Below are 26538 nucleotides of genomic sequence, written 5' to 3' on the forward strand. Positions count from 1 at the left end.
AATTTTGATATTTTCCTGTTCATAAAGATCTGGCATGATCTTCATACTGAAGTGGGTGTGTGAGGGGATTTCGTAGCGTGGCTCAAGCACTTTCACCATATGTTTAAACCCTTTGTTTTCCACAACAGAGTATGGCCTCATGTCTGCAGTGATAAACATCCCAATAGATTTGGTGATGGCTTTAGTCCGGTCTGATTCTGCAGCAAAGGGCTTAAATGTCGCGGTGAGAAGTTGGCTCCCGTCACTGACACACCAGCGTGATGACGCTTTAAATGTGTGACCATGCTCCATGTATTTCCATGATCATACGTCTTTTTTTTGTGGCACAATGCCTACACGCCGTAATGGTGTTGTCCACCACCCTTCTTCCGTCATCATATTTGACAAGGAAGCCAAAATTCTCCCATCCATGAGAGTTAAATGAAGCTGGAGGCTTTTCCAGTTCTTCAGCTCCTCCGCCAGCCATAGCTGTCACTGGTCTTTTTTTCTTAGCTTTTTGCAACGTGAGCATCCAGGATTGATTCTTTGGGATTCAACATGCCCCGTTCACGTGAACAGTAAACACAACTGCTTTTTAAAAAAATAATTAAATCAGGCTTTAGAGCAAAACACAGCACGCATCTGTCTTTATCTTTTCACTGCAACTCTGCATTGAGATTTAGGGAATTGTTTCAACATTGAACTTACCACTCAATAATGTAAATACTGTATCATTATATGTATACATATATTACTGTCTTGTGTGCAAACTGGCATGTGTAAAACAAATGTGTTGAATATTTAAATGTAAAAAACGGACGACACTGGGATTTCCAATCATGGCTGGTTGTGATACAGCCTGGATTCGAATCGGGGTGTCTGGCGTGATGCCTCAAGCAGTGAGATGCAGTGCCTTAAACCACTTCGCCACTCGAGAGCCCATATAATTTTTCCCCCCTTGAAAAACTGAAATATTGTATTCTCATTTGCCTTTCCTCCGACAGCTTGATAAGTCAACATTGACCGACGAAGATTTGACTGAAGAGGAAGATGAGGAGACAGTGAAGTCAAAGCCTAGTCGCCGTTCCTCCCGTGCCACAGCAGAACAGGGCGGCAAGTCTAAGCGTCGCCGCATCGTGGTCGCCTCCGACAGTGAAGGCTCGGGTGACGAATTCAAACCAGAACGGGCCGGATGCAGCAGTGAGGAAGATGAGGAAGATGAGGAAGAGGTAGTGAACAGTGCGTCGGAGGAAGATGTAGAAAGTGAACGTGAGGCTGAACCTGACAGCCCAGTTAAACCGGTGAAACGCAAACGACCCGCGGAGAAGCCATCCAGTGCCAAACCAAAACCCAAGACTCCCACTCTTCCAGAAACCGCCAAGAGAGCTCCCTTATCTAGCACCATCACAGCCAACACCAAGTCTCGACTCTCAGCCTTTTCGGCCCCGGAGAGCTTCGACAGCCAGGCGAATGGCTCAGGTGCCGGCGGGCAAGGTGGGGCTACGGTATGGGACCATGAGAAGCTTGATTGGCTACAGGAAGGCCGGAGGAAAGATGCCAAGAGACGGAGACAGTCTGAGGAAGACTACGACCCCACGACTCTGTATGTCCCAGAAGACTTCTTGAACAAAACAACCCCAGGCATGCGGCGCTGGTGGCAGCTCAAGTCGGAGACGTTTGATGCCGTGCTCTTCTTCAAGGTACTATAAATCATTAAAATGCTGTATTTTGGTGGAGGTGCAGTGCTGCTTTGTTTAACATTGACTCCCTGGCCAGTTTATTAGGCACCCCCATCTTGTACAGGGTCAGACCCCCCCCCCCCCCCCTTGCCTCCAGAACAGCCTGAATTCTTGGAGATTCACCTTTGAACATGCTTTTTAGTCTAGGACTAGGCAGAATTTGTGGCTGTGAATCTGGCCTTTAGTGTCCTCATCTTGAAAGGTGCAAATAAAATGTATTATTACTCAGGTGGGTAAGTTCTATGAGCTGTACCACATGGACGCTGTGATTGGTGTCAACGAGCTGGGTCTGACCTTCATGAAGGGGTCCTGGGCCCACTCTGGCTTTCCCGAGATAGGCTTTGGACGCTTCTCAGACGGACTGGTGCAGAGGGGATACAAGGTGGGGAGCCATTTTGTTTTTTTAAAAGAAAGCTTAGACTCATCCTTTTTAAAAGGCTTAACGTTATCCAAAATAATATTGCGTTATTTAACTATTTCCCCCCATCACTACTGTTTTTCTGGCAAACCAATTTCTCCTCCGTCATTAATAAATTATTTCTTATGTTAGGTGGCACGTGTGGAGCAGACGGAGACTCCAGACATGATGGAGGCTCGCTGTAAGACCATGCTGAAGCCCACCAAGTTTGACCGGGTGGTACAGCGTGAGGTGTGCCGAATCATCACACGGGGAACACAGACTTACAGCGTGTTGGACGGAGCCCCTTCTGAGACACACAGCAAATACCTCCTCAGCATCAAGGAGAAGGTAGGATGTGTTTTGTGATGCGTTGTACAGTATATTCATTTTGTTACCTTACAGCCTTATTCTAAAATGGATTAAATAATTTATACTCCATAATGGCAGAGCAAAAACAGGTTTGTAGACATTTTTGCAAATGTATTAAATAAAAATAACTATCACATTTACATAAGTATTCAGACCCTTTACTCAGTACTTTGTTGAAGCACCTTTGGCAGTGATTACAGCATTGAGTCTTCTTGGGTATGATGCTACAAGCTTGGCACACCTGTATTTGGGGAGTTTCTGAGATGTTTCTACAACTCCTCGTGGAGTGCAATGTAATCGGCCATGATCGGTGTCCAAAAATGCCGATTACCGATTGTTATGAATAATTAATCGTCCATTCCGATTTAATCAGTCGACCTCTAGACCTTACAGTGAAATGCTTACTCACAAGCCCTTAAAACCTGTTACGGCTCGACGTTCCGCTAGCATCCGATGAGAACATATGAAAGCTGGTGGTTCAATATTCCCAGTTAAGAAGTTTTTAGGTTGTAGTTATTATAGGAATTATGACGCGTCGACTATTTCTCTCTATACCATTTGTATTTCATATACCTTTTGACTATTGGATGTTCTAATAGGCACTTTAGTATTGTCAGCCTAATCTCAGGAGTTGATAGGCTTGAAGTCATAAACAGCGGTGTGAAGCAAGCATTGCTAAGAGCTGCTGGCAAATGCAATAAAGTTTGAATGCTTACGAGCCTGTTGCTGCCTACCACCGCTCAGTCAGACTGCTCTATCAAATCATAGACTTAATTATAATATAATAAACACAGAAATATGAGCCGTTGGTCATTGACCAACCAAATGGTCAAATCCGGAAACTATCATTTAGAAAACAAAACTTTTATTCTTTCAGTGAAATACGGAACTGTTCTGTATTTTATCGAACGGTCGGCAACCCTAAGTCTAAATATTGCTGTTACATTGCCTTCAATATTATGTCATAATTATGTAAAATTCTGGCAAATTAGCTCGCAACGAGCCAGGCGGCCCAAACTGTTGCATATACCCTGACTCTGCGTGCAATGAACGCAAGAGAAGTGACACAATTTTCCTAGTTAATATTTCCTGCTAACACAAATGTATTTTAACTAAAATATGCCGGTTTATTGATTTTAAGAAAGGCATTGATGTTTATGGTTAGGTACATTCGTGCAACAATTGTGCTTTTTTTCCGCTAATGTGCTTTCGTTAAATCATCCCTCGTTTGGCGAAGTAGGCTGTGATTCAATGATAAATTAACAGGCACCGCATTGATTATATGCAATGTAGGACAAGCTAGTAAACCTAGTAATATCATCAACCATGTGTAGTTCACTAGTGATTATGCAAAGAGAGTTTTTATAAGATAAGTTGCTAGCTAGCATTAAACTTAACTTGGCTCCTTGCTGCACTCGCTTAACAGGTGGTCAGCTTACCACGCAGTTTCCTCGTGGAATGCAATGTAATCGGCCATAATCGGTGCCCAAAAATGCATATTACCGATTTATGAAAACTTGAAATCGGCCCAAATTAATCGGCCATGTTTCACACAGGGCGCCATTCCTTTGCCAGGCGGGCCGTTTGGGGAAATTCTGGGCAAAATTAGATTACCCACTTTTCCAGCTACCAACACACCATTGAGTTCAACTACCACCAAGCTACTGCAAAATGTAGTTAAATTACTAGTTGTATTTTACTACTTCCCAACACTGTCCTTTTTACCGGGTTAGTTCATCTAATAATTATGTTTGGGTCAAATTCCTATAACCTTGAGTTGACAGAGTAGGCCACAATCCCAGAATGTTAGCAAAGCAGCAGTACAAGCCTGAACTTTGTAATAAACATAATAATTGATTAAGTAACCCTTTAAACTTGTCTATATTGTGTGACATGGAGGTTGTGCAGGAATGTGTTTTGCATCACAAATTATAACTTCTCATCTCAAGGCAGAGGAGGAGAGTTCAGGGCGCTGCAGGACCTATGGGGTCAGCTTCGTGGACACATCTGTAGGGTACTTCCATGTGGGCCAATTCCAGGACGACCGACACTGCTCCCGGCTCCGCACCCTGTTGTCTCACTACGTTCCTGCACAGGTCAGTCACTACTTCTACAGTACAGGAGGTTGGTGGCACCTTAATTGGGTAGGATGGCTCATGGTAATAGTTGTTGCTGAATAAGTGGAATGATATCCAATATATCAAACACATGCTTTCCATTCGTTCCATTCCAGCCATTATGAGCCGTCTTCCCCTCAGCATCTTCCACTGTTCTACAGCCTGAATTGTTCAACACTAACAATTTAAACTTGTCAACCTCTGGGCTAGGTCCCACCCTGGTCAACAGCCAGTGGAATCGTGTGGCGCGAAATACAAATACCTCAAATGCTATAACTTCAATTTCTCAAACATATGACTATTTTACACCATTTTAAAGACAAGACTCGTTAATCTAACCACATTGTCGGATTTCAAAAAGGCTTTACAGCGAAAGCAAAACATTAGATCATGTCAGGAGAGTACCCTGCCAAAAATAATCACACAGCCATTTTCAAAGCAAGCATATATGTCACAAAAACCAAAACCACAGCTAAATGCAGCACTAACCTTTGATCTTCATCAGATGACACTCCTAGGACATTGTTATACAATACATGCATGTTTTGTTCAATCAAGTTCATATTTATATCAAAAACCAGCTTTTTACATTAGCATGTGATGTTCAGAACTAGCATACCCACCGCAAACTTCCGGTGAATTTACTAAATTACTCACGATTAACGTTCACAAAATACATAAAAATTATTTTAATAATTATAGATACAGAACTCCTTTATGCAAACGCTATGTCAGATTTTAAAATGGCTTTTTGGCGAAAGCACATTTTGCAATATTCTGAGTACATAGCTCGGCCATCACAGGCTAGCTAATTTGACACCCACCAAGTTTGGGGCTCACTAAACTCAGAATTACTATTAGAAAAATTGGATTACCTTTGCTCTTCTTCGTCAGAATGCACTCCCAGGACTTCTACTTCAACAACAAATGTTGTTTTGGTTCCAAATAATCCATAGTTATATTGAAATAGCTCCGTTTTGTTCGTGCGTTCAGGTCACTATCCAAAGGGTAGTGAGCGCATTTCGTGACCAAAAAAATAAAAAAATATTCCATTACTGTACCTCGAAGCATGTCAAACGCTGTTTAAAATCAATTTTTATGCTATTTTTCTCGTAAAATAGCGATAATATTCCAACCGGGCAACGTTGTATTTATTCAAAGGCTGAAAGAAAAAAATGGAAAAGTCTCGTGAATGCGCATCTCAGTCTCACTGTCCCCAGGCTGACCACTTACAAACTCTGCTGCTGTACTTTGCCCAGAGCCAATGGAAGCCTTAAAGTGTCACGTTACAGCACAGATGCTGTATTTTTGATAGAGATACAACCGAAGGACAACAAATTGTCAGACAGGGCACTTCCTGTATGGAATCTTCTCAGGTTTTGGCCTGCCATATGAGTTATGTTATACTCACAGACACCATTCAAACAGTTTTAGAAACTTTAGGGTGTTTTCTATCTAAATCTACTAATTATATGCATATTCTCGTTTCTGGGCAAGAGTAGTAACCAGATTAAATCGGGTACGTTTTTTTATCTGGCCGTGAAAATACTGCCCCCTAGCCCCAACAGGTTAACTTCTTTCACTACCATAAACATATGTTTGGACAGCTGAAGCAAGTCACACAATTATTATTTAGGGAAATTACCCTTTCTAGTTTTCACAACACAGCATATCACAATCACCCAACAACAAGACACACTACATTGATCTGCCCCATCCTGGTCGAAAAATGTTTTTTAGACAAAGGAAAATGTATATAAAATGCTCCCTTATTTTCTTTCTGTTCACACAGGTGCTCTTTGAGAAGGGGAACCCTTCAGCCGAAACCCGTAAAATCTTCAAGGCTTCTTTGTCCTCGGCTATGCAGGAGGGGCTGACTGCAGGTTCGCAGTTCTTTTTCAGTACTTTATTTACAATGATACTGATTACAGCTTTACAGTGACTCCTTCCTCTCCTGTACTTCCAGTCTGTAACGTCCGTCTTTATGTTTATACGAAATTGGTTGGGTGTCTGAACTTTACTTTACCAACGTTGTTCACTTGCTCTCTCGCTCAACTATTGCATGAGTAAAACATGTAATGGAATATTGTATATCGGTTATCAATATAATGAAAACATGGACTGGAATAACAGTAATGTTCACTACATTACACCCTCCTCCCTCTCAACAGGCTCCCAGTTCTGGGATGCACAGAAGACCCTGAAGACCCTAGCTGAAGAAGACTACTTTAAGGAGAGTGTGGGGAAGGATGAGGAGCCTGGGAGCAGTGTTCTCCCCTCTGTCCTCAAATCTATGACATCTGAGAGCGACTCGTTGGGTCTGACCCCTAAGGAGGGGTATGAGTTGGCCCTGTCGGCCCTGGGAGGCTGTATGTTCTACCTTAAGAAATGTCTGGTAGACCAGGAGCTGCTGTCCATGACCAACTTCCAGGTAGGGATGTCAATGGTTAACCGATTAGCCCACCATAATAATTAAGCCAATTAAGTTATTGGTTCAATGCTTAATTTGTGTTATGAACATTTGCTCACCATAAATTTGTGAATGTTGTAGGAAAATAAGTAGTTTAAGTTTGGTTAGTTTGAGTTTTCCAGGCATTGCCCGGTCCCAGATCTGTTTATGCTTTTGCCTACTCTTTTGTCACTGTCAAACCAAACATGGCAGGACGATTCCATATGGAGTTGTCAAGAGAGCAGAAACAGTCTGGCACTCAGGCTAGAGGTTCCTGGGGTGCAGTAAGTTATGATTTTATCCCAAATTCTAGGAATATGTCCCAGTGGACGTGGAGATGGAGAAGGCAGCCGGGCCAACCAGTTTCTTCTCCCAGACCCGTCAGCGTATGGTCCTGGATGGTGTGACCCTAGCCAACCTGGAGATCCTGCAGAATGTCTCGGGGGGTACAGAGGGGACCTTGTTGGAACGCCTGGATACCTGTAGTACTCCATTTGGTAAAAGGTTGCTGAAGCAATGGCTCTGTTCCCCGCTCTGTAACCCCACATCCATAGGTGAGGGGAATACGAAAATAAACAAATGCAGAAACCTATTGTTTTGAACCCTGTTTTCATTGGTTGGTCTGCTATTGTCTTATTTCTTTTGATTTGCTCGGTCATTGAAATGCCCTATATAAACCCCATGTATTATAATGATTATAGGGGAACGCCTGGATGCCCTGGAGGACCTGATGGGAGTGCAGGCCCAGGCTACGGAGGTCTCAGACCTGCTCAAGAAGCTCCCTGATCTGGAGAGGCTCCTTAGTAAGATCCACAGCATTGGTACTCCGAAGGGTCAGGACCACCCGGACAGCAGGGCTGTTTTGTATGAAGAGGTCACCTACAGTAAGAAAAAGATTGCGGACTTCCTCTCGGCTCTGGAGGGCTTCAAGACCATGCAGGAGATTGTGACCATACTAGGACCGGTCGTGGGCGACTTCCAGTCCAGGCTGCTGCGCCAGGTTTGTACACTACACACAACAGCACTACCTGTCATTATAATTGTGCTTTTTACTATACTAATTCTGTACTTTTAAATGTCCTGTATTTATTGGTGTTGTCTTGTGATTGTTTTAAATGTTGAGTATTTGTTTGTTTTTACTATGGTTGTAACTAAGTATGACAAACTGTTTTCCTCTTGGCGATTTAATAAAGTACAATTTCATGTAATCTCATCAGGTGGTCAACCTGAAGGATGACGGTCAAGAGGGCCTCTTCCCTGACCTGTCGGCCGAGCTGAAACGCTGGGACACAGCCTTCGACCACCAGAAGGCCCGCGCCACCGGAGTCATCACCCCGAAGGCTGGCTTTGACCCAGAGTTTGACCAGGCTCTCAGTGGCATCAAGGCCTGTGAGAGGGACCTACAGGACTACCTGGACAGGTACCTACATCTCCTGAGAAACACGTTTAGGACACCTTCCCAGGGTCACATTACACCTAGTCCTGGACTAAAAAGCATGCCCAATGGAGAATTGAAATGAGCTTTTTTGCTATATTTTTCTTGGACAAATGCATATGTAAAATGCAGTTAACAAAGTTGACTGTTGCCAGGCAGAAGAAGAGGCTGGGCTGCAGGAACCTGACCTACTGGGGGACGGGACGGAACCGCTTTCAGATGGAAGTACCAGACAGTGTCTCAGAGAGGAACATTCCTGAGGAGTACAAGGTCAGAGTGGCTGCTATCAATGTCATTTTCAGGTGTTTGATTCCCGCTCGGGCCAAAAAAGAAACGTCTGCCAAATTAGAAATACTGAGTGTTCCACAATGTGATTTTTTTTAATCTGTAGTATGTCTTGTAAAATATTGTGGAGTGACAGTTTAGCAACATTTCTGAACTCTATTTAATCAGGTGAAGTCCACTAAGAAGGGTTGGAAACGCTACTGGACCAGGGAGATAGAGCGTCTGTTCTCAGAGCTCCAGAGTCTTGAGGAGAAGAGAGACGCAGCTCTGAAGGACTGCATGAGAAGACTCTTCTACAACTTTGACAAGAACTACAGGGACTGGCAGACTGGGGTGGAGTGCATGGCTGTGCTAGGTAAGCTTTGATTTATTAGGTTTATTTAACTGGCTCAATGAGTCTTCTGAGTGTCCTGGGCAATTGTTGGTGTATGTATCTGTTGTGTGGCGTAACATTTCTGTATTTTAAATAGTCAAATCAAATGCACATTGATCAACATCTTCTCATGATCATGTAGGTCTAGTTGAATTCAGAAGATTCAACGATTACATAAACCTACAGCTTACTCGCTGTATTGAGGTGCATTATACTTAATATTGAGTTGTGGCCAGGTGCTGCTGGTTGCCATAGATACAGTTCATGCACCTGGGTGAGCCACAGACGTTGGTTTGTTGACAATGCCTAAACACGTTTGCAAACTGATATTTTACACCCATTATAAACCGTAGGCTTTATAATCATATTTGGCAGGGGTTTGAACCAAACCAAATTCTGGAAAAAGGCAATTTTTTTCTGCATTGGAACGAAAGTGTTCTCTACTGTTCCAGTTTATTATTTTATTTTGCTGGCATTTTTTTCAAAACACCTAAACTAAGCCCTCACTCTGTAACTCAAACGTATTCCAGTGTCTGCCTGCCGCTGAAAGTCTTTGCTAGTGTGTGTGTGTAAGCTACCTGCCCCTCCCCCTGTGAAGCATAGACTACTGTAGCCTACTGACTATACAAGCATGATTCAGAAGATGGGGAGAGAGATTTTACTGAAGAATGGATTAACTTTTTCAATGCTAGTTAAGGATACTATAGTTATCACATTTCATAATGGATTCATTAACTACAAAAAAGAATTAGTTTTAGATTCTGCTGCAGCTCTGCACCCACAAGCTTGTTAGCTACCTGTGGTTCAGCGTTACTTTCAAAGGACATTCAAAGTTCCTCCACAGAAGCTGCTCCTCCTAGGTATAATTGTGCATGCCATAACAATATGCCCAGCACTTCAAGCCAAACCTCCTCTTCCTCTCTCCACACCTTCAAAATTTGCCGCATCTCACACCCTACACTTGTCAGTCCATCATGCATGTAAACAACTAGCTTACCGGCTTCATAGCAAGCTGCTCTAGCCGCACTGATTGAAGTAATTCAATGAGCTGTTTGGTTCTAAACAGAGTAAAAACTCAAACAGATGACTAGGAAAAGCTCAAACCAAGTTCATTCCCCACTGGGTGAAACCGCTGCAAAGACATGTTTACACAAGCACATATAATTATACCCTCCTAGGCGGAGTCAGCTCGTTGCACGTCTAGACAGCCAATACATCTGTTGCTAGTCAGGAACTTAAATTAGTTCCTCTCACTGGCGTACTCATGGCCCCGCCTCCTGCTAAAACCTGGGAGTGGAAATATGTGTGGTATAGGACTATTCATCTGACCTGACCTCGGGATGAGTTCCTCGCTCCTCCCTAATCCACGCCTGTCCTACCTTATCAGTGACTGAAACCAGACTGTTGCCCTTTGCCTCCCTCTTTAAGAGCCATGAGATTTAACAATACCTTGTTTTAGCAGAATGTAAACTTTCTGTACTCCCCCTTCCTCACTCAGTAACTTTCCATACACCTAGTTCTTATCCACCCTCTATTAACCCCAATACATTTCTTACACATGTAAAGTAATCAATAAGTTCTAGTATGGTGACATGAATAAGTATATTTAAAGCTAGAATTCAACAGAGCTAAATGTAAAAAAAAAAAAACTGATTGCACAGGTTAAATAAGGAACAATACAAACCTGTACAGTTCGTACCAGTTCAGAACTCTATTTTGCTGGTTGGAACAGTGGAAAAAAGTGGTTCTGTTCAGAACGAAACGATGGGAAAAGGATTTAGGTTCCAACCCCTGCTCACTTGGCATGCCTACTCTTTTACCACGCCACATTAGCCATACTCAGTTCTGCTCTAATGAAAACAGAAGGGGAAAGGAGATGACTGCATTGTTAATGATTGCGCTCTACTGCAGCAACATAATGTGTTTCACTAACAGCCTTGTCTGGGTCATTACTCTGCTAAGCATGGGATGTTTCCCAAATGGCATCCTATTCTCTTTATAGTGCACTACTTTTGACCATGACTCAGGTTTTTTTATTATTTTATTTCACCTTTATTTAACCAGGTAGGTCAGTTGAGAACAAGTTCTCATTTACAACTGCGACCTGGCCAAGAAAGCAAAGCAGTGCGACACAAACAGAGTTACACATGGGATAAAAAAAGCGTACAGTCAATAACACAATAGAAAAATCTCTATACCGTGTGTGCAAATGAAGTAAGGAGGTAAGGCAATAAATAGGCCAATAGTGGTGAAGTAATTACAATTTAGCAATTGACACTGGAGTGATATGTGCAAGTAGAAATACTGGTGTGCAAAAGAGCAGAAAAACAAATATGGGGATGATGTAAGTAGTTGGTTGGATGGGCTATTTACAGATGGGCTGTGTAAGGCTGCAGTGATTGGTAAGCTGCTCTGACAGCTGACGCTTAAAGTTAGTGAGGGAGATGTAAGTCTCCAACTTCAGTGATTTATGCAATTCGTTCCAGTCATTGGCAGCAGAGAATTGGAAGGAAAGGTGGCCAAAGGAGGTGTTGGCTTTGGGGATGACCAGTGATATATACCTGCTGGAGCGCGTGTTGCTATTGTGACCAGTGAGCTGAGATAAGGCGGAGCTTTACCTAGCAAAGACTTATAGATGACCTGGAGCCAGTGGGTTTGGCGACGAATATGTAGCGAGGACAAGCCAACGAGAGCATACAGGTCGCAGTGGTGGTTAGTATATGGGGCTTTGGTGACAAAACGGATGGCGCTGTGATAGACTGCATCCAATTTGCTGAGTAGAGTGTTGGAGGCTATTTTGTAAATGACATCACCGAAGTCGAGGATCGGTAGGATAGTCAGTTTTACGAGGGTATGTTTGGCAGCATGAGCAAAGGAGGCTTTGTTACGAAATAAGAAGCCAATTCTAGATTTAATTTTGGTTTGGAGATGCTTATTGTGAGTCTGGAAGGAGCGTTTACAGTCTAGCCAGACACCTAGGTATTTATAGTTGTCAGAACCGTCAAGAGTAGTGATGCTAGTCGGGCGGGTGCTGGCAGCGATCAGTTGAAGATCCTGCATTTGGTTTTACTTGCATTTAAGAGCAGTTGGAGGCCACGGAAGGAGTGTTGTATGGCGGTGAAGCTCGTTTGGAGGTTTAAGTGTCCAAAGGAGGTGGATCAAAGAATCACCCGCAGCGAGAGCGACATCATTGAGGGATATATATATTATATATATCTATATCGTCCGCAGACCAGTTGTGATGGATTGGTGGGGCTCCGTGTCGACAATGGGTCCAGTCCAATTGGCAAGAGCAGTATTGTAGTTGGTGTTCTTTGTTTGCTAGCCGGGAAATGGGCCTAGCTCGAGGCTAGCTGGTGCATGCTTCTGGACAAGGGCGTTAGCCACAATTGCTACTCGGTAGCAACTAGCTAGCTGCAAAGATCCGTTTTAATGGTCCAGAGCTTGCGGCAGGAATCCGGTGATGTAGTGGAGAGAAAAAAAGTAGTCCGATATGCTCAGGGCTGATATCATGCTGTGCACACTGGCAGGTAATTATCCGGGCTGAAGCGGCTGGAGTCTGAGCTAAAGGTAAAGACCCCTAGCAGTAGCTAACAATGACTAAAAAGCTAGTAGTTAATTAGCTTACTAGCCTCTGATGGAGGTTCCAGTTATAAGGTCTAAAAATACAGTGGGGGGGATATATTATCCCCTGCTGATTTTGTACGTTTGCCCACTGACAAAGAAATGATCGGTCTATAATTTTAATGGTAGGTTAATTTGAACAGTGAGACAGAATAACAACAAAAATCCAGAAAAACGCATGTCAAAAATGTTATAAATTGATTTGCATTTTAATGAGGGAAATAAGTATTTGACCCCCTCTCAATCAGAAAGATTTCTGGCTCCCAGGTGTCTTTTATGCAGGTAACGAGCTGAGATTAGGAGCACACTCTTAAAGGGAGTGCTCCTAATCTCAGTTTGTTACCTGTATAAAAGACACCTGTCCACAGAAGCAATCAATTAATCAGATTCCAAACTCTCCACCATGGCCAAGACCAAAGAGCTCTCCAAGGATGTCAGGGACAAGATTGTAGACCTACACAAGGCTGGAATGGAATACAAGACCATTGCCAAGCAGCTTGGTGAGTTGGTGCAGAAAAACACCCCCAAAGCATAATGTTTCCACCTGCATGTTTGACGGTGGAGATGGTGTTCTTGGGGTCATAGGCAGCATTCCTCCTCCTCCAAACACGGCGAGTTGAGTTGATGCCAAAGAGCTCCATTTGTCTCATCTGACCACAACACTTTCACCCAGTTGTCCTCTGAATCATTCAGATGTTCATTGGCAAACTTCAGACGGGCATGTATTTGAATTCTTGAGCAGGGGGACCTTGCGGGCGCTGCAGGATTTCAGTCCTTCACGGCGTAGTGTGTTACCAATTGTTTTCTTGGTGACTATGGTCCCAGCTGCTTTGAGATCATTGACAAGATCCTCCCGTGTAGTTCTGGGCTGATTCCTCACCGTTCTCATGATCATTGCAACCCCACGAGGTGAGATCTTGCATGGAGCCCCAGGCCGAAGGGATATTGACAGTTCTTTTGTGTTTCTTCCGTTTGCGAATAATCGCACCAAATGTTGTCACCTTCTCACCAAGCTGCTTGGCGATGGTCTTGTAGCCCATTCCAGCCTTGTGTAGGTCTACAATCTTGTCCCTGACATCCTTGGAGAGCTCTTTGGTCTTGGCCATGGTGGAGAGTTTGGAATCTGATTAATTGATTGCTTCTGTGGACAGGTGTCTTTTATACAGGTAACAAACTGAGATTAGGAGCACTCCCTTTAAGAGTGTGTTCCTAATCTCAGCTCGTTACCTGTATAAAAGACACCTGGGAGCCAGAAATCTTTCTGATTGAGAGGGGGGCAAATACTTATTTCCCTCATTAAAATGCAAATCAATTTATAACATTTTTGATATGTGTTTTTCTGGATATTTTTGTTGTTATTCTGTCTCTCACTGTTCAAATAAACCTACCATTAAAATTATAGACTGATCCTTTCTTTGTCAGTGGGCAAACGTACAAAATCAGCAGGGGATCAAATACTTTTTCCCCCCACTGTATCTCCAAAAACAAAATGCATGTTTATATATACTAAGTTAGGATCTGCTTTTACCTGTGTAGATGTGTTACTGAGTCTGACACGGTACAGCCAGGGGGGAGATGGAGGACCAATGGCACGGCCTCAAGTACTACTTCCTGGTGACATCAGCCAATCAGCAGCCTTCCTGGACCTGAGGGGCTCCCGCCACCCCTGTGTCACCAAAACCTTCTTCGGTGATGACTTCATCCCTAATGACATTGCTATTGGCTGCCCTGGCAGCGAGGAGGAGGGCCAGGAGGATAACGGACATGCACCCTGCGTGCTGGTCACTGGGCCTAACATGGGAGGAAAGTCAACTCTTATGAGACAGGTATGGATTTTTCTTTCAACTTTATTTGTCCCAGAGAGAAAGTGGTTGTGCTGCAAGATCACACATCAAAGACATCAAATAAACATTTAACAGGAATGGCAGTTGATCTTGAACCTCACCTAGGTTCTGTGTGTACTTTTGCTTCTCCTGTCGTTGTTGGCTTGAAGTTGTTATATTTCCATCTGTGGTGGTTCTGTGTTCCTGGCACAGTCTGGACTAAAATGATTCTGGATTTCCTTGGTCCTGATGTGTATTTTGTCCTGTGCTTGGTCACTCTACCTGCAGTGTGGTCTGGTGGTGGTCTTGGCCCAGTTGGGTTGCTATGTTCCTGCTGAGAGCCTGTCCTTTACCCCTGTGGACAGAGTCTTCACCCGCTTGGGAGCATCGGACCGTATCATGGCTGGTAAGGACTCGTACCCCACTCCCCAGAAAGTGAATGGTTGTGTCCCAATTCTTCTGAAGTGTGGACTTGTGCACTGCTCCCCGTGCATTTTAAAAGTATTTGATTGGTGTAAGCATGGCCAACTGGGAGTTTTGACCATATTTATTCAACCTTTCCTATTAAGTATGAAGTGAACAAGTTCACACTTGGGGCATAAGGGTTGAGAATTGGGATACATAAGTGTTTTCCCCCCGAGTCTCAGGAGTTCCTTAAGATGTCCTCCTGAACTAAGTGAATGTAACCCTGGCCTGAGTTCCTTAAGATGTCCTCCTGAACTAAGTGAATGTAACCCTGGTCTGTGTTCCAGGGGAGAGCACCTTCTTTGTAGAGCTCAGTGAGACTGCTAGTATCCTCCACCATGGGACCAAGCACTCCCTGGTGCTGCTGGATGAACTGGGTAAACAACATCTCTTATCTATTTGTCTGTCTTAAGTCTTTGTCTTGAATTCAACATGGTGTGGGTACTACAAGAAGATGTCTCTTAGTAGCTTTTGGGTTCATCCTCCACTTCTGAGGCATAGTTCTTTGGCCAGTTTCAGACCCAGAACTAGTTCTGGACTAAAAAGCATAATCAATGGAGATTCTCTTTAGAACATGCTTTTAAGTCAAAGGCTTAATCTGTGTCTGGGAAATGGGTCCATAAAGTTTAAGTGAGAAAAACTGCTCCGTTGTGTTGCAGGGAGGGGCACAGCCACATATGACGGCACAGCGATAGCCAGTGCTGTGGTGAACGAGCTGGCGGAAAGGATCTGCTGTCGGACCCTCTTCTCCACACATTACCACTCCCTAGTAGAAGACTACACCAACAACCCTGCTGTACGGCTCGGACACATGGTGAGGAGACAGCACACACAAGCAAGCTCAATGATCATCAACACAGTACACGGACATAACAATTCAATGACAAATATTGTGCCTTCGGATTTTATACAGCTGGACACGTTATTTTCAGCTCTGTCAATCAATCACAAATTGCAGACTGTTTTATAGCCATATCAAATAATTCTGTGTAACAATTACGTACCTTTCTAACCAGGCTTCCAGCCAACCTTTTCATGCGAATAAAGTACATGTCGGATAACAAATGGCAGGACTGATGGAAACTTTCCAAATGTCCACAAAACACATACTCTAGACAATGTGGGATCTTTTTGTGTCGGTAAAATTAATTATGCAAGAATTGTTGGTGGAAATCCTTTTCTCCGCAAATATTGATAATAACCATCATATCGAAGTATGTGATGACATCTTGTGGTCCTCCCACTATGACTTGTCGGGAGAGCATGCAGTTTTTTAGGCTACAGATTAAATCAGTTATGCTGAACTTCACAGGGTGGTGAAAGTGCAAGGTGAGGAGCTTGATGCTCCTTTCCAATAAATATTGAGGATCTTATTCTATTCACATGATGATCGATGCTTGGCTGTCGTTTGACAAATAAAACATTTTTAAAAAACAATCTCATAACAATCTCATGAAGGCTGTACATGTGTTCTAGCCAACAGCACGTATATAGCACTATTCATTGGCTAGACTAGAGCGAACCTGCCAGTACCAGAGTGGACACACTCGCTATATAACGCAAAAGAAATTGAGGAAAACCCATCAGAGTTAAAAATGCGAAGGAAACCCATTTTACTTTTTTTATTTGGTACTTAAAAATAGATTTTGCATTTAAATTTGTATGTGCACTACGTCATCACGCACATCCTTTTAAATGCAACAAGTCAATTTTGTGGAAACATCTCTGGAAGGAACATTTTAATATAGCTTTTATGATTCGTTTTTTTTATATTTGCATAACTGTCGCCAATCGGATAAAAAACTTCTGTAATAGATTCCATTTCAAATGGGCAAAAATTGCTTTTTAGCAAAACTTTTTCTCAAGCAACAATTTTCCTAGGACTGTCGGAGAGGAAAACTGAAAACTAGCTGTTATTAGCAGAGCAGTTTGGAACTCTTTGCTATTAGTCTATTAAGCAAACATAATTTTGATTGCACTGGGCCTTTAATCAACCAGTCAGTCTTCCCCTATCAGGCCTGTATTGTGGAGAAGGAAGGAGATGAGGACCCTAGCCAGGAGACATCACCTTCCTCTATAAGTTCAAGCAATTAACCCATCACTCTGTCCCCCTCAGGCCTGTATGGTGGAGAATGAGGGAGATGAGGACCCTAGTCAGGAGACCATCACCTTCCTCTACAAGTTTATCACGGGAGCATGTCCTAAAAGCTACGGTTTCAATGCTGCTCGCCTCGCCAACCTGCCTGAGGATGTTATACAATCAGGCCACAGGAAGGCCAAGGAGTTTGAGAGGAGCACCATTTCCCTACGAGTCTTCAAGTATGTGTTAAACTAGTTACAATTAAAGTCGAAGGTTTACATACACAGCCAAATACATATGAACTCAGTTTTTCACAATTCCTGACATTTAATCCCAGTAAAAATTCCCTGTTTTAGGGTCACATTTATTTTAAGAATGTGAAATGTCAGAGTGATTTATTTCAGCTTTATTTCTTTCATCTCATTCCCAGTGGGTCAGAAGTTTACATACACTCAATTAGTATTTGGTAGCATTGCCTTTAAATTGTTTAACTTGGGTCAAACGTTTTGGGTAGCCTTCCACAAGCTTCCCACAATGAGTTGGGTGAAATTTGGCCCATTCCTCCTGACAGAACTGGTGTAACTGAGTCAGGTTTGTAGGCCTCCTTGCTCGCACACGCTTTTTCAGTTCCGCCCACAAATTTTCTATAGAATTGAGGTCAGGGCTTTGTGAGGGCCACTCCAATACCTTGAATTTGTTGTCCTTAAGCCATTTTGCCACAACTTTGGAAGTATGCTGGGGGTCATTGTCCATTTGGAAGACCCATTTGCGATAAAGCTTTAACTTCCTGACAGATGTCTTGAGATGTTGCTTCAATATATCCACATAATTCTCCTCCCTCATGATGCCATCTATTTTGTGAAGTGCACCAGTCCCTCCTGCAGCAAAGCACCCCCACAACATGATGCTGCCACCCACGTGCTTCACGGTTGGGATGGTGTTCTTTGGCTTGCAAGCTTCCTCCTTTTTCCTCCAAACATAACGATGGTCATTATGACCAAATAGTTCTATTTTTGTTTCATCAGACCAGAGGACATTTCTCCAAAAAGTATGATCTTTGTCACCATGTGCAGTTGCAAACCGTAGTCTGGCTTTTTTATGGTGGTTTTGGAGCAGTGGCTTCTTCCTTGCTGAGCAGCCTTTAAGGTTATGTCGATTATCGGACTCGTTTTACTGTGGATACTTTTGTACCGGTTTCCTCCAGCATCTTCACAGTGTCCTTTGCTTTTGTTCTGGGATTGATTTGCACTTTTTGCACAAAAGTACGTTCATCTCTAGGAGACAGAATGCGTCTCCTTCCTGAGCGGTATGACGGCTGCGTGGTCCCATGGTGTTTATACTTGCGTACTATTGTTTGTACAGGTGAACGTGGTACCTTCATGCATTTGGAAATTGATCCCAAGGATGAACCAGACTTGTGGATGTCTACAATTTTTTTTCTGAGGTCTTGGCTGATTTCTTTTGATTTTCCTATGTCAAACAAAAGGGCAGAGTTTGAAGGTAGGCCTTGAAATACATCCACAGGTACACCTCCAATTGACTCAAATTATAACAATTAGTCTATCAGAAGCTTCTAAAGCCATGACATCATTTTCTGGAATTTTCCAAGCTGTTTAAAGGCACAGTCAACTTAGTGTATGTTAACAAGAAATTTGTGGAGTGGTTGAAAAACGAGTTTGACTCCAACCTAAGTGTATGTAAACTTCCGACTTCAACTGTACATGTAGAAGTAAACTGAGTATACACAATATTGAGTTGCACCTCCACCTTTTGCCTTCAGAACAGCCTTAATTAGTTGGGGCGTGGACTCTACAAGGTGTCGAAAGCGTTCCACAAGGCTGCTGGCCCATGTTGACTCAATGCTTCCCATAGTTGTCAAGTTGGCTGAATGTCCTTTGGGTGGTGGACCATTCTTAATACATACAGGAGACTGTTGTGTGGGAAACCCAGCAGCGTTGCAGTTCTTGACAAACTGGTGCGCTTCGCACCGACATTTCTTGGCTTGCCCATTCAGTCTCTGAATGGCACACATACACAATCAATGTCTTAATTGTCTCAAGGCTTAAAAATCCTTTTTTAATCGGTCTCCTCCCCTTCATGTACACTGAACAAAAAATATAAACACATGTGAAGTGTTGGTCCCATGTTTCATGAGCTTAAATAAAAGATCCCAGAAATGTTCCATACACACAAAGCTTATTTCTCTCAAATCTTGGGCAAAATTTGTTTACATCCCTGTTAGTGAGCATTTCTCCTTTGCCAAGATAATCCATCCACCTCACAGGTGTGGCATATCAAGAAGCTGATTAAACGGCATGATCATGTGCTGGGGACAATTAAAAGGCCACTCTAAAATGGGCAGTTTTGTCACACAACACAATACCACAGATGTCTCAAGTTTTGAAGGAGGGTACAATTGGCATGCTGACTGCAGGAATGTCCATCAGAGCTGTTGCCAGAGAATTGATTGTTTTAGAGAATTTGGCAGTATGTCCAACCGGCCTCACAACCGCAGACCGTGAAACCACGCCAACCCAGGATCTCCCCATCCGGCTTCTTCTCCTGCGGGATTGTCTGAGACCTGCCACCCTGACAAAACGGGGTTTGCAAAGCGTCTCGGGGAAGCTCATCTTTGCTCGTCATCCTCACCAGGGTCTTAACCTGACTGCAGTTCGTCGTAACAGATTTCAGTGGGCAAATGCTCACCTTCGATGGCTGCTGGCATGCTGGAGAAGTGTGCTCTTCACGGATGAATCCCGACAATTTGATTGCACAGAGATACAACGACGAGATCCTGAGGCCCATTCTCGTGCCATTCATCTGCCAACATCACCTGTTTCAGCATGATAATGCGTGGCCCAATGTCGCAAGGATCTGTACATCATTTCTGGAAGCTGAAACTGTCCCTGTTTTTCCATGGCCTGCATACTCATCCGGACATGTCATCCATTGATCATATTTGGGATGCTGTGGATCGACATGTAAGACGGCGTGTTCCAGTTCTCGCCAGTGTCCAACTTTGCATAGCCATTGAAGAGTGGGACAACATTCTACAGGCCACAATCAACAGTCTGATCAACTCTATGCGAAGGAGACGTCTCGCTGCCTGAGTCAGTCACACCAGATACTGACTGGTTTTCTGATCCACACCATAAAAAAAAGTTAAGGTATCTGTGACCAATAGATGCATATCTGTAGTCCCAGTCAGGTGGAATTTATTTCAATTGACTGATTTCCTAATGAACTTTAACTCAGTAATTTTTTTAAATTTTTGTTCAGTTTACATTGATTTAACAAGTGACATCTATAAGGGATCATAGGTTTCACCTGGTCAGTCTGTCAGGGAAAGAGCAGGTGTTAATGTTTTGTGTACACACACACACACACACACACACACACACACACACACGAGTCAAGTAACTAGTGTTATTTTTCCATCTTTTTGCTCCACAGGAAGCTGTGTTTGTATGCTGAAGACCCCACAGCAGCCAGCACACAGTTTGCCTTGCTGGTCCGGATGATCAGCAACCTGTGAAGATGAAGCAGTTTCGTTTTTTGGGCCTGTTCAAGAGAACGTTAAATTTCTAATTTGAATGTTGTATCGAGTAGAATAGAAATGATTCTGTCAGAATAGGAAACTGTCTTCAGTCTATTTGCAACATTTAAAACCTTTTACATCCCTTAATCCTGTTTTGTTCTTTGTAGTTTGCTCTTGTTCTTCCCTTTCCACCATCACAAATCACTACTGTATTATGATCTAATAAAGTTTATTTTAAAAAAATGACCACTTTCCTCTATCTAGGAAATTAAACCCTTTTAATTCACACTAGCATCTACAAAATGGTTATTGAATACTCCACAATATATTAAGTCTAGATGTTATGGTACATGCATTCAATTCTGGCTGTTTGAGAACCCACAGTCACCAAAACACATGAATGGGAAAGCAATGAAAACCATATACTGGTTATATATTTAAGTGCTTTACTTTAGAAAGATATCTGGCAATGCTTTACTCCAATGTGAAAATATTTGCCTTAACCTGGGCTCAGATCGGTTTGTGTGCCAATGCCTATGGTCATTATGGGAAATGACATAACCAGAGGCGTTTGCAAGACAGCACAAACGGATCTGGGACCAGGCTAGAAAGCGCCATGTTATTAACCAGGACAGCCTGGGCCCTACCAACTAGACAGCTGTGCGTTGTCAAGACTTAGGGCTGGATTCAATCAGTATCGCAGAGGATCCGCATTATAGCTCGATTTAAATTTTAACGGCAATGTTCCTATATTTGGCAACGTCATCGGTAAACGCTGCAGGTCGGCTCAGTCAGAAATGTCCTTTACATTTTAACGCGGAAGATACCGATTGAATCCAGCCCTTAATACTTTAATTTATACTGAGGTTTACCTCCAGTGTGGTCCAAATAATAGGAAATATGTAGCGAAGCATTCATGGTTCCTTATCTCCATATTGCAGACAAATGTATTTGGGTGTTCAAAGAATCAAAACAAAAATGGCCACAGTTCTAGATCAATTCTAAAAGCTTTTAACAAGACCAATGTATTTTTCGCAGCTTTTCTCAAGTCTCTTAAAATAGTCAACATTGCTGGAGAAAATGTTGCTTTATCTTTCACAGAAAGAATGTAGATACTGCGACATTACACTTACACCAAGTCCGTGGGGGGGTAATAACCAAAAAAAATATATATTTAATAAAGACATTCAAGTACAGTAACATTTCTGCATGAAAATACAAAACTACATGAGAAAAGCATTTAAAATATTTTTTTCTTAAAAAAAACCCCCGAAGTGCTAGGTAATTTCTTTTTCTGTAACATACATATACCAGCACAACGGTTTGCTGCCGGAGACAGAAGCAGTGTGTGGCGAGGCTCTGCCTCCTCATATGGCTCTGAGCGTTGCTGTGCCATTATGCCACCATCAATGGCTCTGTACAATAACTGCAGTCTGACTTCACTTGCCCACTTCACCAAGAAAGGCAGAGAGGGGCATTAAAATGTCTTGCGTCCATCCACAGTTCCGCTGAAATGCTTCCCATGAATTCTCCAACCTGAGTCAATATTTGAAATGGCACCCTATTCCCTTCGTAGGGTACTTTTGACTAGGACCCTAATGCTGGCTCTGGTCAAAAGTAGTGCCCTATGAAGGGAATAAGAAAACCCATTCATCACCGACCAAGTCCCATTGCCTCATCAACATGTTGCTGGGAAGGAAAATAAAAAGGGAGGAGAAGCGGTGCAGGCAGTCAGTGCATCCACAGCAGAAATGTCACATGTCTCCTTTCAGCTCGTCTTTGTCCATCGCGACATCCATTTTTTTTCATATTTTTTAAAGTAATTTTTACATTGTGTGATATTTATAAGTTTGTATTTTTCATCCTCCCCATAGATGGACTAGTTAGCTGAGCTGAACAAACAGGAGTCTCTGTCCAAAATGGCACCCTATTCCCTACAGTGCACTACTTTTGACCAGGGCCAGCATAGGGTTCGAGTCAAAAGTAGTGCACTATATAGGGAAAAGGCCTGGAAGGGTCCGGGGGGGGGGGTCCAGCTCAGTTATGTTGCAGCGTATTGGACTCTATAGGAGGGGCTGAGTCGTACAGTGTGTCCGTGTCGTGCGTGGGCTCTCCGGCTAGCGTGCAGGGGTTTGACAACGTCCCGGCTCCACAGTCACAGAAAAATCTACAGCGAAGATAAAAAAAAATTAAAATTATGCTGGAAATGACATGGAAGACTAAACTATCAACTGGCCACTGAAATACTAGCAGATATCCAGCTGGATCTGTAGACTAAAAAAAATGTATTAAAGCCAGTTACTGACAATATACTAATATGTTTGAATGTGACATTTCATTTGGCACAAGAGGAAGAGGTTCTGCATCAGAACCAGATATAATTTGAATATCTGCAAAGTCATTTAGAATGAAGTACCGCTGTAAAATACAGTGCGCGCGCGTCTTATTAATAAGAGAACAGTAACGTACCTATCATGCCTAATGAACTCCACGTCGTGCCCCTGGTGGCACTTCTTGATGCAGTTCACACAGATGGCGTTGCGGTCTGTTGTGTTACAGGTGTGACACCTGACCACACGGAGGGACAGAACAAGGAAACATGTGATGAGCCAAACGAGTTGTCCAGGTTACATCAATTAAAGTGGACAGCTGGGGCCTGTTGCAGAAAGCTGGATCAATGAGTTAGCCAGCTAACTGTCCAACATTGCTTGAAATAATGTTATCTTCAGAACATAGCGTTCTGAAATCAACCAGAAAGTCAAGAGTTAAGTGGCTGTTTAAGTTTAAATGGCTAATTTAATAATCCTGCTTTCTGGAAAATCCCACTGGTAGAAGTTAGATATATAGGGTAAGAAATTATTACCTGTAAAAATCGTGCATTGGATAGCTGGTGTAACTTGAAATCTTGTACAGGCACTGACCTCTGCTCACAGCTTTTTCAATGGCATCTTGATTGTTCATTATTTTGTTATCTGGGGAGACAGATGTAGTTGGATCAGTCCAGGTACAGATAAGAAAAAGTAATGAAGAGGCAATTTAAGAGAATTCAATTTTGACAAAGACTGACTGATGTAAGTAGATCCTACAATGCTAGATTCCAGGAGTAAAACATCCACAAATCACATCATGGTGACACATTGTCCTTACCTTTCATTGTAACGTTGACACCAGATGCGAGAAACAAACCTCCAAAGCGGTTATTGAAGATCTGATTGCCCTCCAGGGTTGCCGTGGCATGATTGGTGATCTCAATACCTGGTGGACAGAGACAGGTCAGGATCAGCGTGGAGGAAGTGGAGATTCAGGCCTGACCCCTAAGCTCTATGCACTTGTGGAGATCCAAGAGGATTTGATTGGTATAAGCAACATGGTGAAACTTCCACATTTTGGATTGGGCCCCACTCTTTGTCTACTATTAATCAAAAGGATACAAAGCAAAATACTGCTAGGCTGTGTTCATTAGGGCACACAATGGAAAACAGAACATTTGGATTTCTTATTGGACAAATCCAGGTAGTCCCTCCCTCTCATTTCATTCCACTTTCCACTATGTGGTGCCTAATGAACACGACCTGGATTGAACCCTGCTTTCTAGCATTGCATAATGCACCTGCAGCGAAGCCGTCAAATATTCTGTTCTTCCTCAGGACGGGGTGGCTGTTGGTGCTGATGAGGACCCCTGCTTGGGCGTTCCTGAATATATCGTTCTCCTCCAGTAAACCTCGTCCTCCGTTGAATATACAGATCCCTCCGTCTCTCCCGTCGTGGATCTTATTCCTTCGGAGGGTGGGGTTGCTGTCCGTCTTTATCCACACCCCCGCCATGGCGTTGTCAAAGATCTCATTGTCCTCGATGAAGCCCAAACCTGAAACACAGCCAATAGGTCTCCCTTTCATTTATCCTGGTTAGAAGGTTCATGAGGAAGCATCTGAATTACACAGGAATTTGATTGGTCCACTTCACTCAGAACCTGTGAGTCCAGGGTGTCTTCACTGTTCTGCACATGAATTTAAAATGTAGACAGGTACACATTCTGAAGAAAACGTGTGCTTGCTTCACCCCTATCCAGACAAGATCAAGCAGTGAGGGGGATGGATAAAGACAGAATAATAGATACTGGTTTCTCACCTGAGTTGTAAACCAGAATGCCTCCATTTTGACCTCCCCAGATCTTGTTCCGTCTGATTTTGGGATTGCTGCCAGTTCTGTTACAGTGGGAAACATTAACCATCAATCAGTCAATGCATATAATAAAACATTGATAGTGCTATAACAAGAGCTCATATCACTGTGATGTATTACAACATACACTACATGATCTACACAGGTTGCCATTAGATCCCATTGTATGGCTGGCCATTCATTTTGAGTTCCTGCTCTCTCACTGACCTGATTTGAACTCCGGAGTACATGTGGTTGTAGATATCATTGTCCTCCAGCACTCCATGGCCGTTGTCGTAGAAGTAGACGCCAACCTGTATGACCCACACAAGGCAAAGTGTTTAGTTTGCAGGTTATTGTCAAATTTCATTCATTCATCTGTAAGAGATGAGTAGCCCATAGAGCCATCTGAACAGAGTAGCCCATAGAGCCATCTCCGTACCTGTTTCCCACTGTGTATCCTGTTCCTCCTGAGGACAGGTGTGCTTCCTGTAGTCACCCAGACTCCTGCCAGCGTGTTGCTGTACACCTCGTTCTCCTCTATCACCCCCTGTCCCTTTTCATGCTACAGGGGAGACACACAGATTCATTACATTACTAATACCCTTATCCAACGAGAACTGTCCCGTCTTTCAGTCCACTGACTACAAGATGGCTCTGTATCAATTTACATTTTCGTCATTTAGCAGACAGACACTCTTATCCAGAGCGACTTACAGGAGCAATTAGGGTTAAGTACCTTGCTCAAGGGCACATGGGCCGATTTTTCACCTAGTCGGCTCGGGGATTAAAACCAACAACCTTCGGTTACTGACCCAACACTCTTAGCCGCTTGGCTACCTGCCTAGCGTTTAAGAGCATTTTATTTTCAGACACTAATAAGGTGGGCTAGTAGTTACAGATGCTAAAGGATTGCAAATAAACCACAGCTATAAGTCTCATAAGTATTTGCTACACATTTGACTACATGTTTTCTTTAAATACACACAAAAAAAAAAGTTATAAGAAAGCCCTACTTACCACATAGATGCCCCCGTGCTGTCCGTCGTGGATCTTGTTGTGTCGTACGATGGGGCAGCTGTTCGTCCTGATCTGGATCCCTGCCAAGGCGTTACCGTAGATATCATTCCCCTCGATGAGGCCTCGCCCATCACCGAATATGTAAACTCCGCCCTGGTTACCGTTGAAGATAGCGTTGCCCCTGTGATTGACACAACATGGAAAAATTTCATCAGAGTATCCATTTACACATCAGAATCAATTTAACTTAATATGGGTTGTATAACAGACAACAAAGCGAGCGATATAGAAAGAGGGAAAGAGAGGGGGGAGAGAGAGAGAAAGTGTTTGACTTTAAAACCCCGCTAACCTTATTGTAGGATCACTATTGGAGGTGATCCACACTCCAGCAAAGTTGTTTGCATAGATCTTGTTCTCGATGAACTGCCCTCGGCCCTTCTCGTGCACGTAGATCCCTCCCGTCTGTCCGTGGTGGATCTCACAGCGCACCACCGTGGGGTTGGCGTACGCCTTCACCTCAAAGCCAGCTATGCGGTTCCTGTGGATGTTGCAGCTCTCAAAGTAGCCCTGCAGGGGGTGACAGTCACAGTCAGTCAAAATAATCAGAATGCCAAGGCTCTTTCTCAATTCAGATTTTCTCGATTCGTTGCATCCTCTCCCCTTGCCTCCTTTTCCAAAAGC

The 26538-nt window shown here is 43.2% G+C and overlaps 2 protein-coding genes across 4 annotated transcripts in view; one reads left to right on the forward strand and one right to left on the reverse strand.

The window, feature by feature from the left end:
- Positions 1–20911, forward strand: part of msh6 (mutS homolog 6 (E. coli)) — a 34217-nt gene extending 13306 nt beyond the window's left edge. The window contains exons 4-20 of the mRNA XM_029765260.1: positions 984–1679; positions 1948–2100; positions 2269–2466; positions 4437–4583; positions 6397–6487; positions 6776–7035; positions 7367–7607; positions 7755–8053; positions 8271–8473; positions 8644–8758; positions 8942–9128; positions 14307–14596; positions 14882–14999; positions 15346–15435; positions 15718–15872; positions 17175–17377; positions 20592–20911. Of these exons, the coding sequence (XP_029621120.1) occupies positions 984–1679; positions 1948–2100; positions 2269–2466; positions 4437–4583; positions 6397–6487; positions 6776–7035; positions 7367–7607; positions 7755–8053; positions 8271–8473; positions 8644–8758; positions 8942–9128; positions 14307–14596; positions 14882–14999; positions 15346–15435; positions 15718–15872; positions 17175–17377; positions 20592–20673 (3528 nt within the window). The 3' untranslated portion in view covers positions 20674–20911. The remainder of the gene's footprint in view (positions 1–983; positions 1680–1947; positions 2101–2268; positions 2467–4436; positions 4584–6396; positions 6488–6775; positions 7036–7366; positions 7608–7754; positions 8054–8270; positions 8474–8643; positions 8759–8941; positions 9129–14306; positions 14597–14881; positions 15000–15345; positions 15436–15717; positions 15873–17174; positions 17378–20591) is intronic.
- Positions 20912–21108: 197 nt separating this feature from the next.
- LOC115201547 (F-box only protein 11) overlaps positions 21109–26538 on the reverse strand; it is a 34449-nt gene continuing 29019 nt past the window's right edge. For 2 of the 3 annotated variants that reach the window (XM_029765263.1, XM_029765262.1), the window contains exons 12-21: positions 26207–26424; positions 25858–26038; positions 25280–25402; positions 25066–25151; positions 24805–24881; positions 24287–24541; positions 23824–23931; positions 23540–23648; positions 23146–23244; positions 21109–22843 (exon numbers count right to left, since the gene is read on the reverse strand). In XM_029765263.1, the coding sequence (XP_029621123.1) occupies positions 22714–22843; positions 23146–23244; positions 23540–23648; positions 23824–23931; positions 24287–24541; positions 24805–24881; positions 25066–25151; positions 25280–25402; positions 25858–26038; positions 26207–26424 (1386 nt within the window). In that variant the 3' untranslated portion in view covers positions 21109–22713. Of the gene's footprint in view, positions 22844–23145; positions 23245–23539; positions 23649–23823; positions 23932–24286; positions 24542–24804; positions 24882–25065; positions 25152–25279; positions 25403–25857; positions 26039–26206; positions 26425–26538 lie in introns of those variants that run through there. The other variant, XM_029765264.1, reaches the window with a different exon arrangement.

The sequence above is a fragment of the Salmo trutta genome, chromosome 10 (assembly GCF_901001165.1).
Source record: "Salmo trutta chromosome 10, fSalTru1.1, whole genome shotgun sequence".
Classification (NCBI taxonomy): Eukaryota; Metazoa; Chordata; class Actinopteri; order Salmoniformes; family Salmonidae; genus Salmo; species Salmo trutta.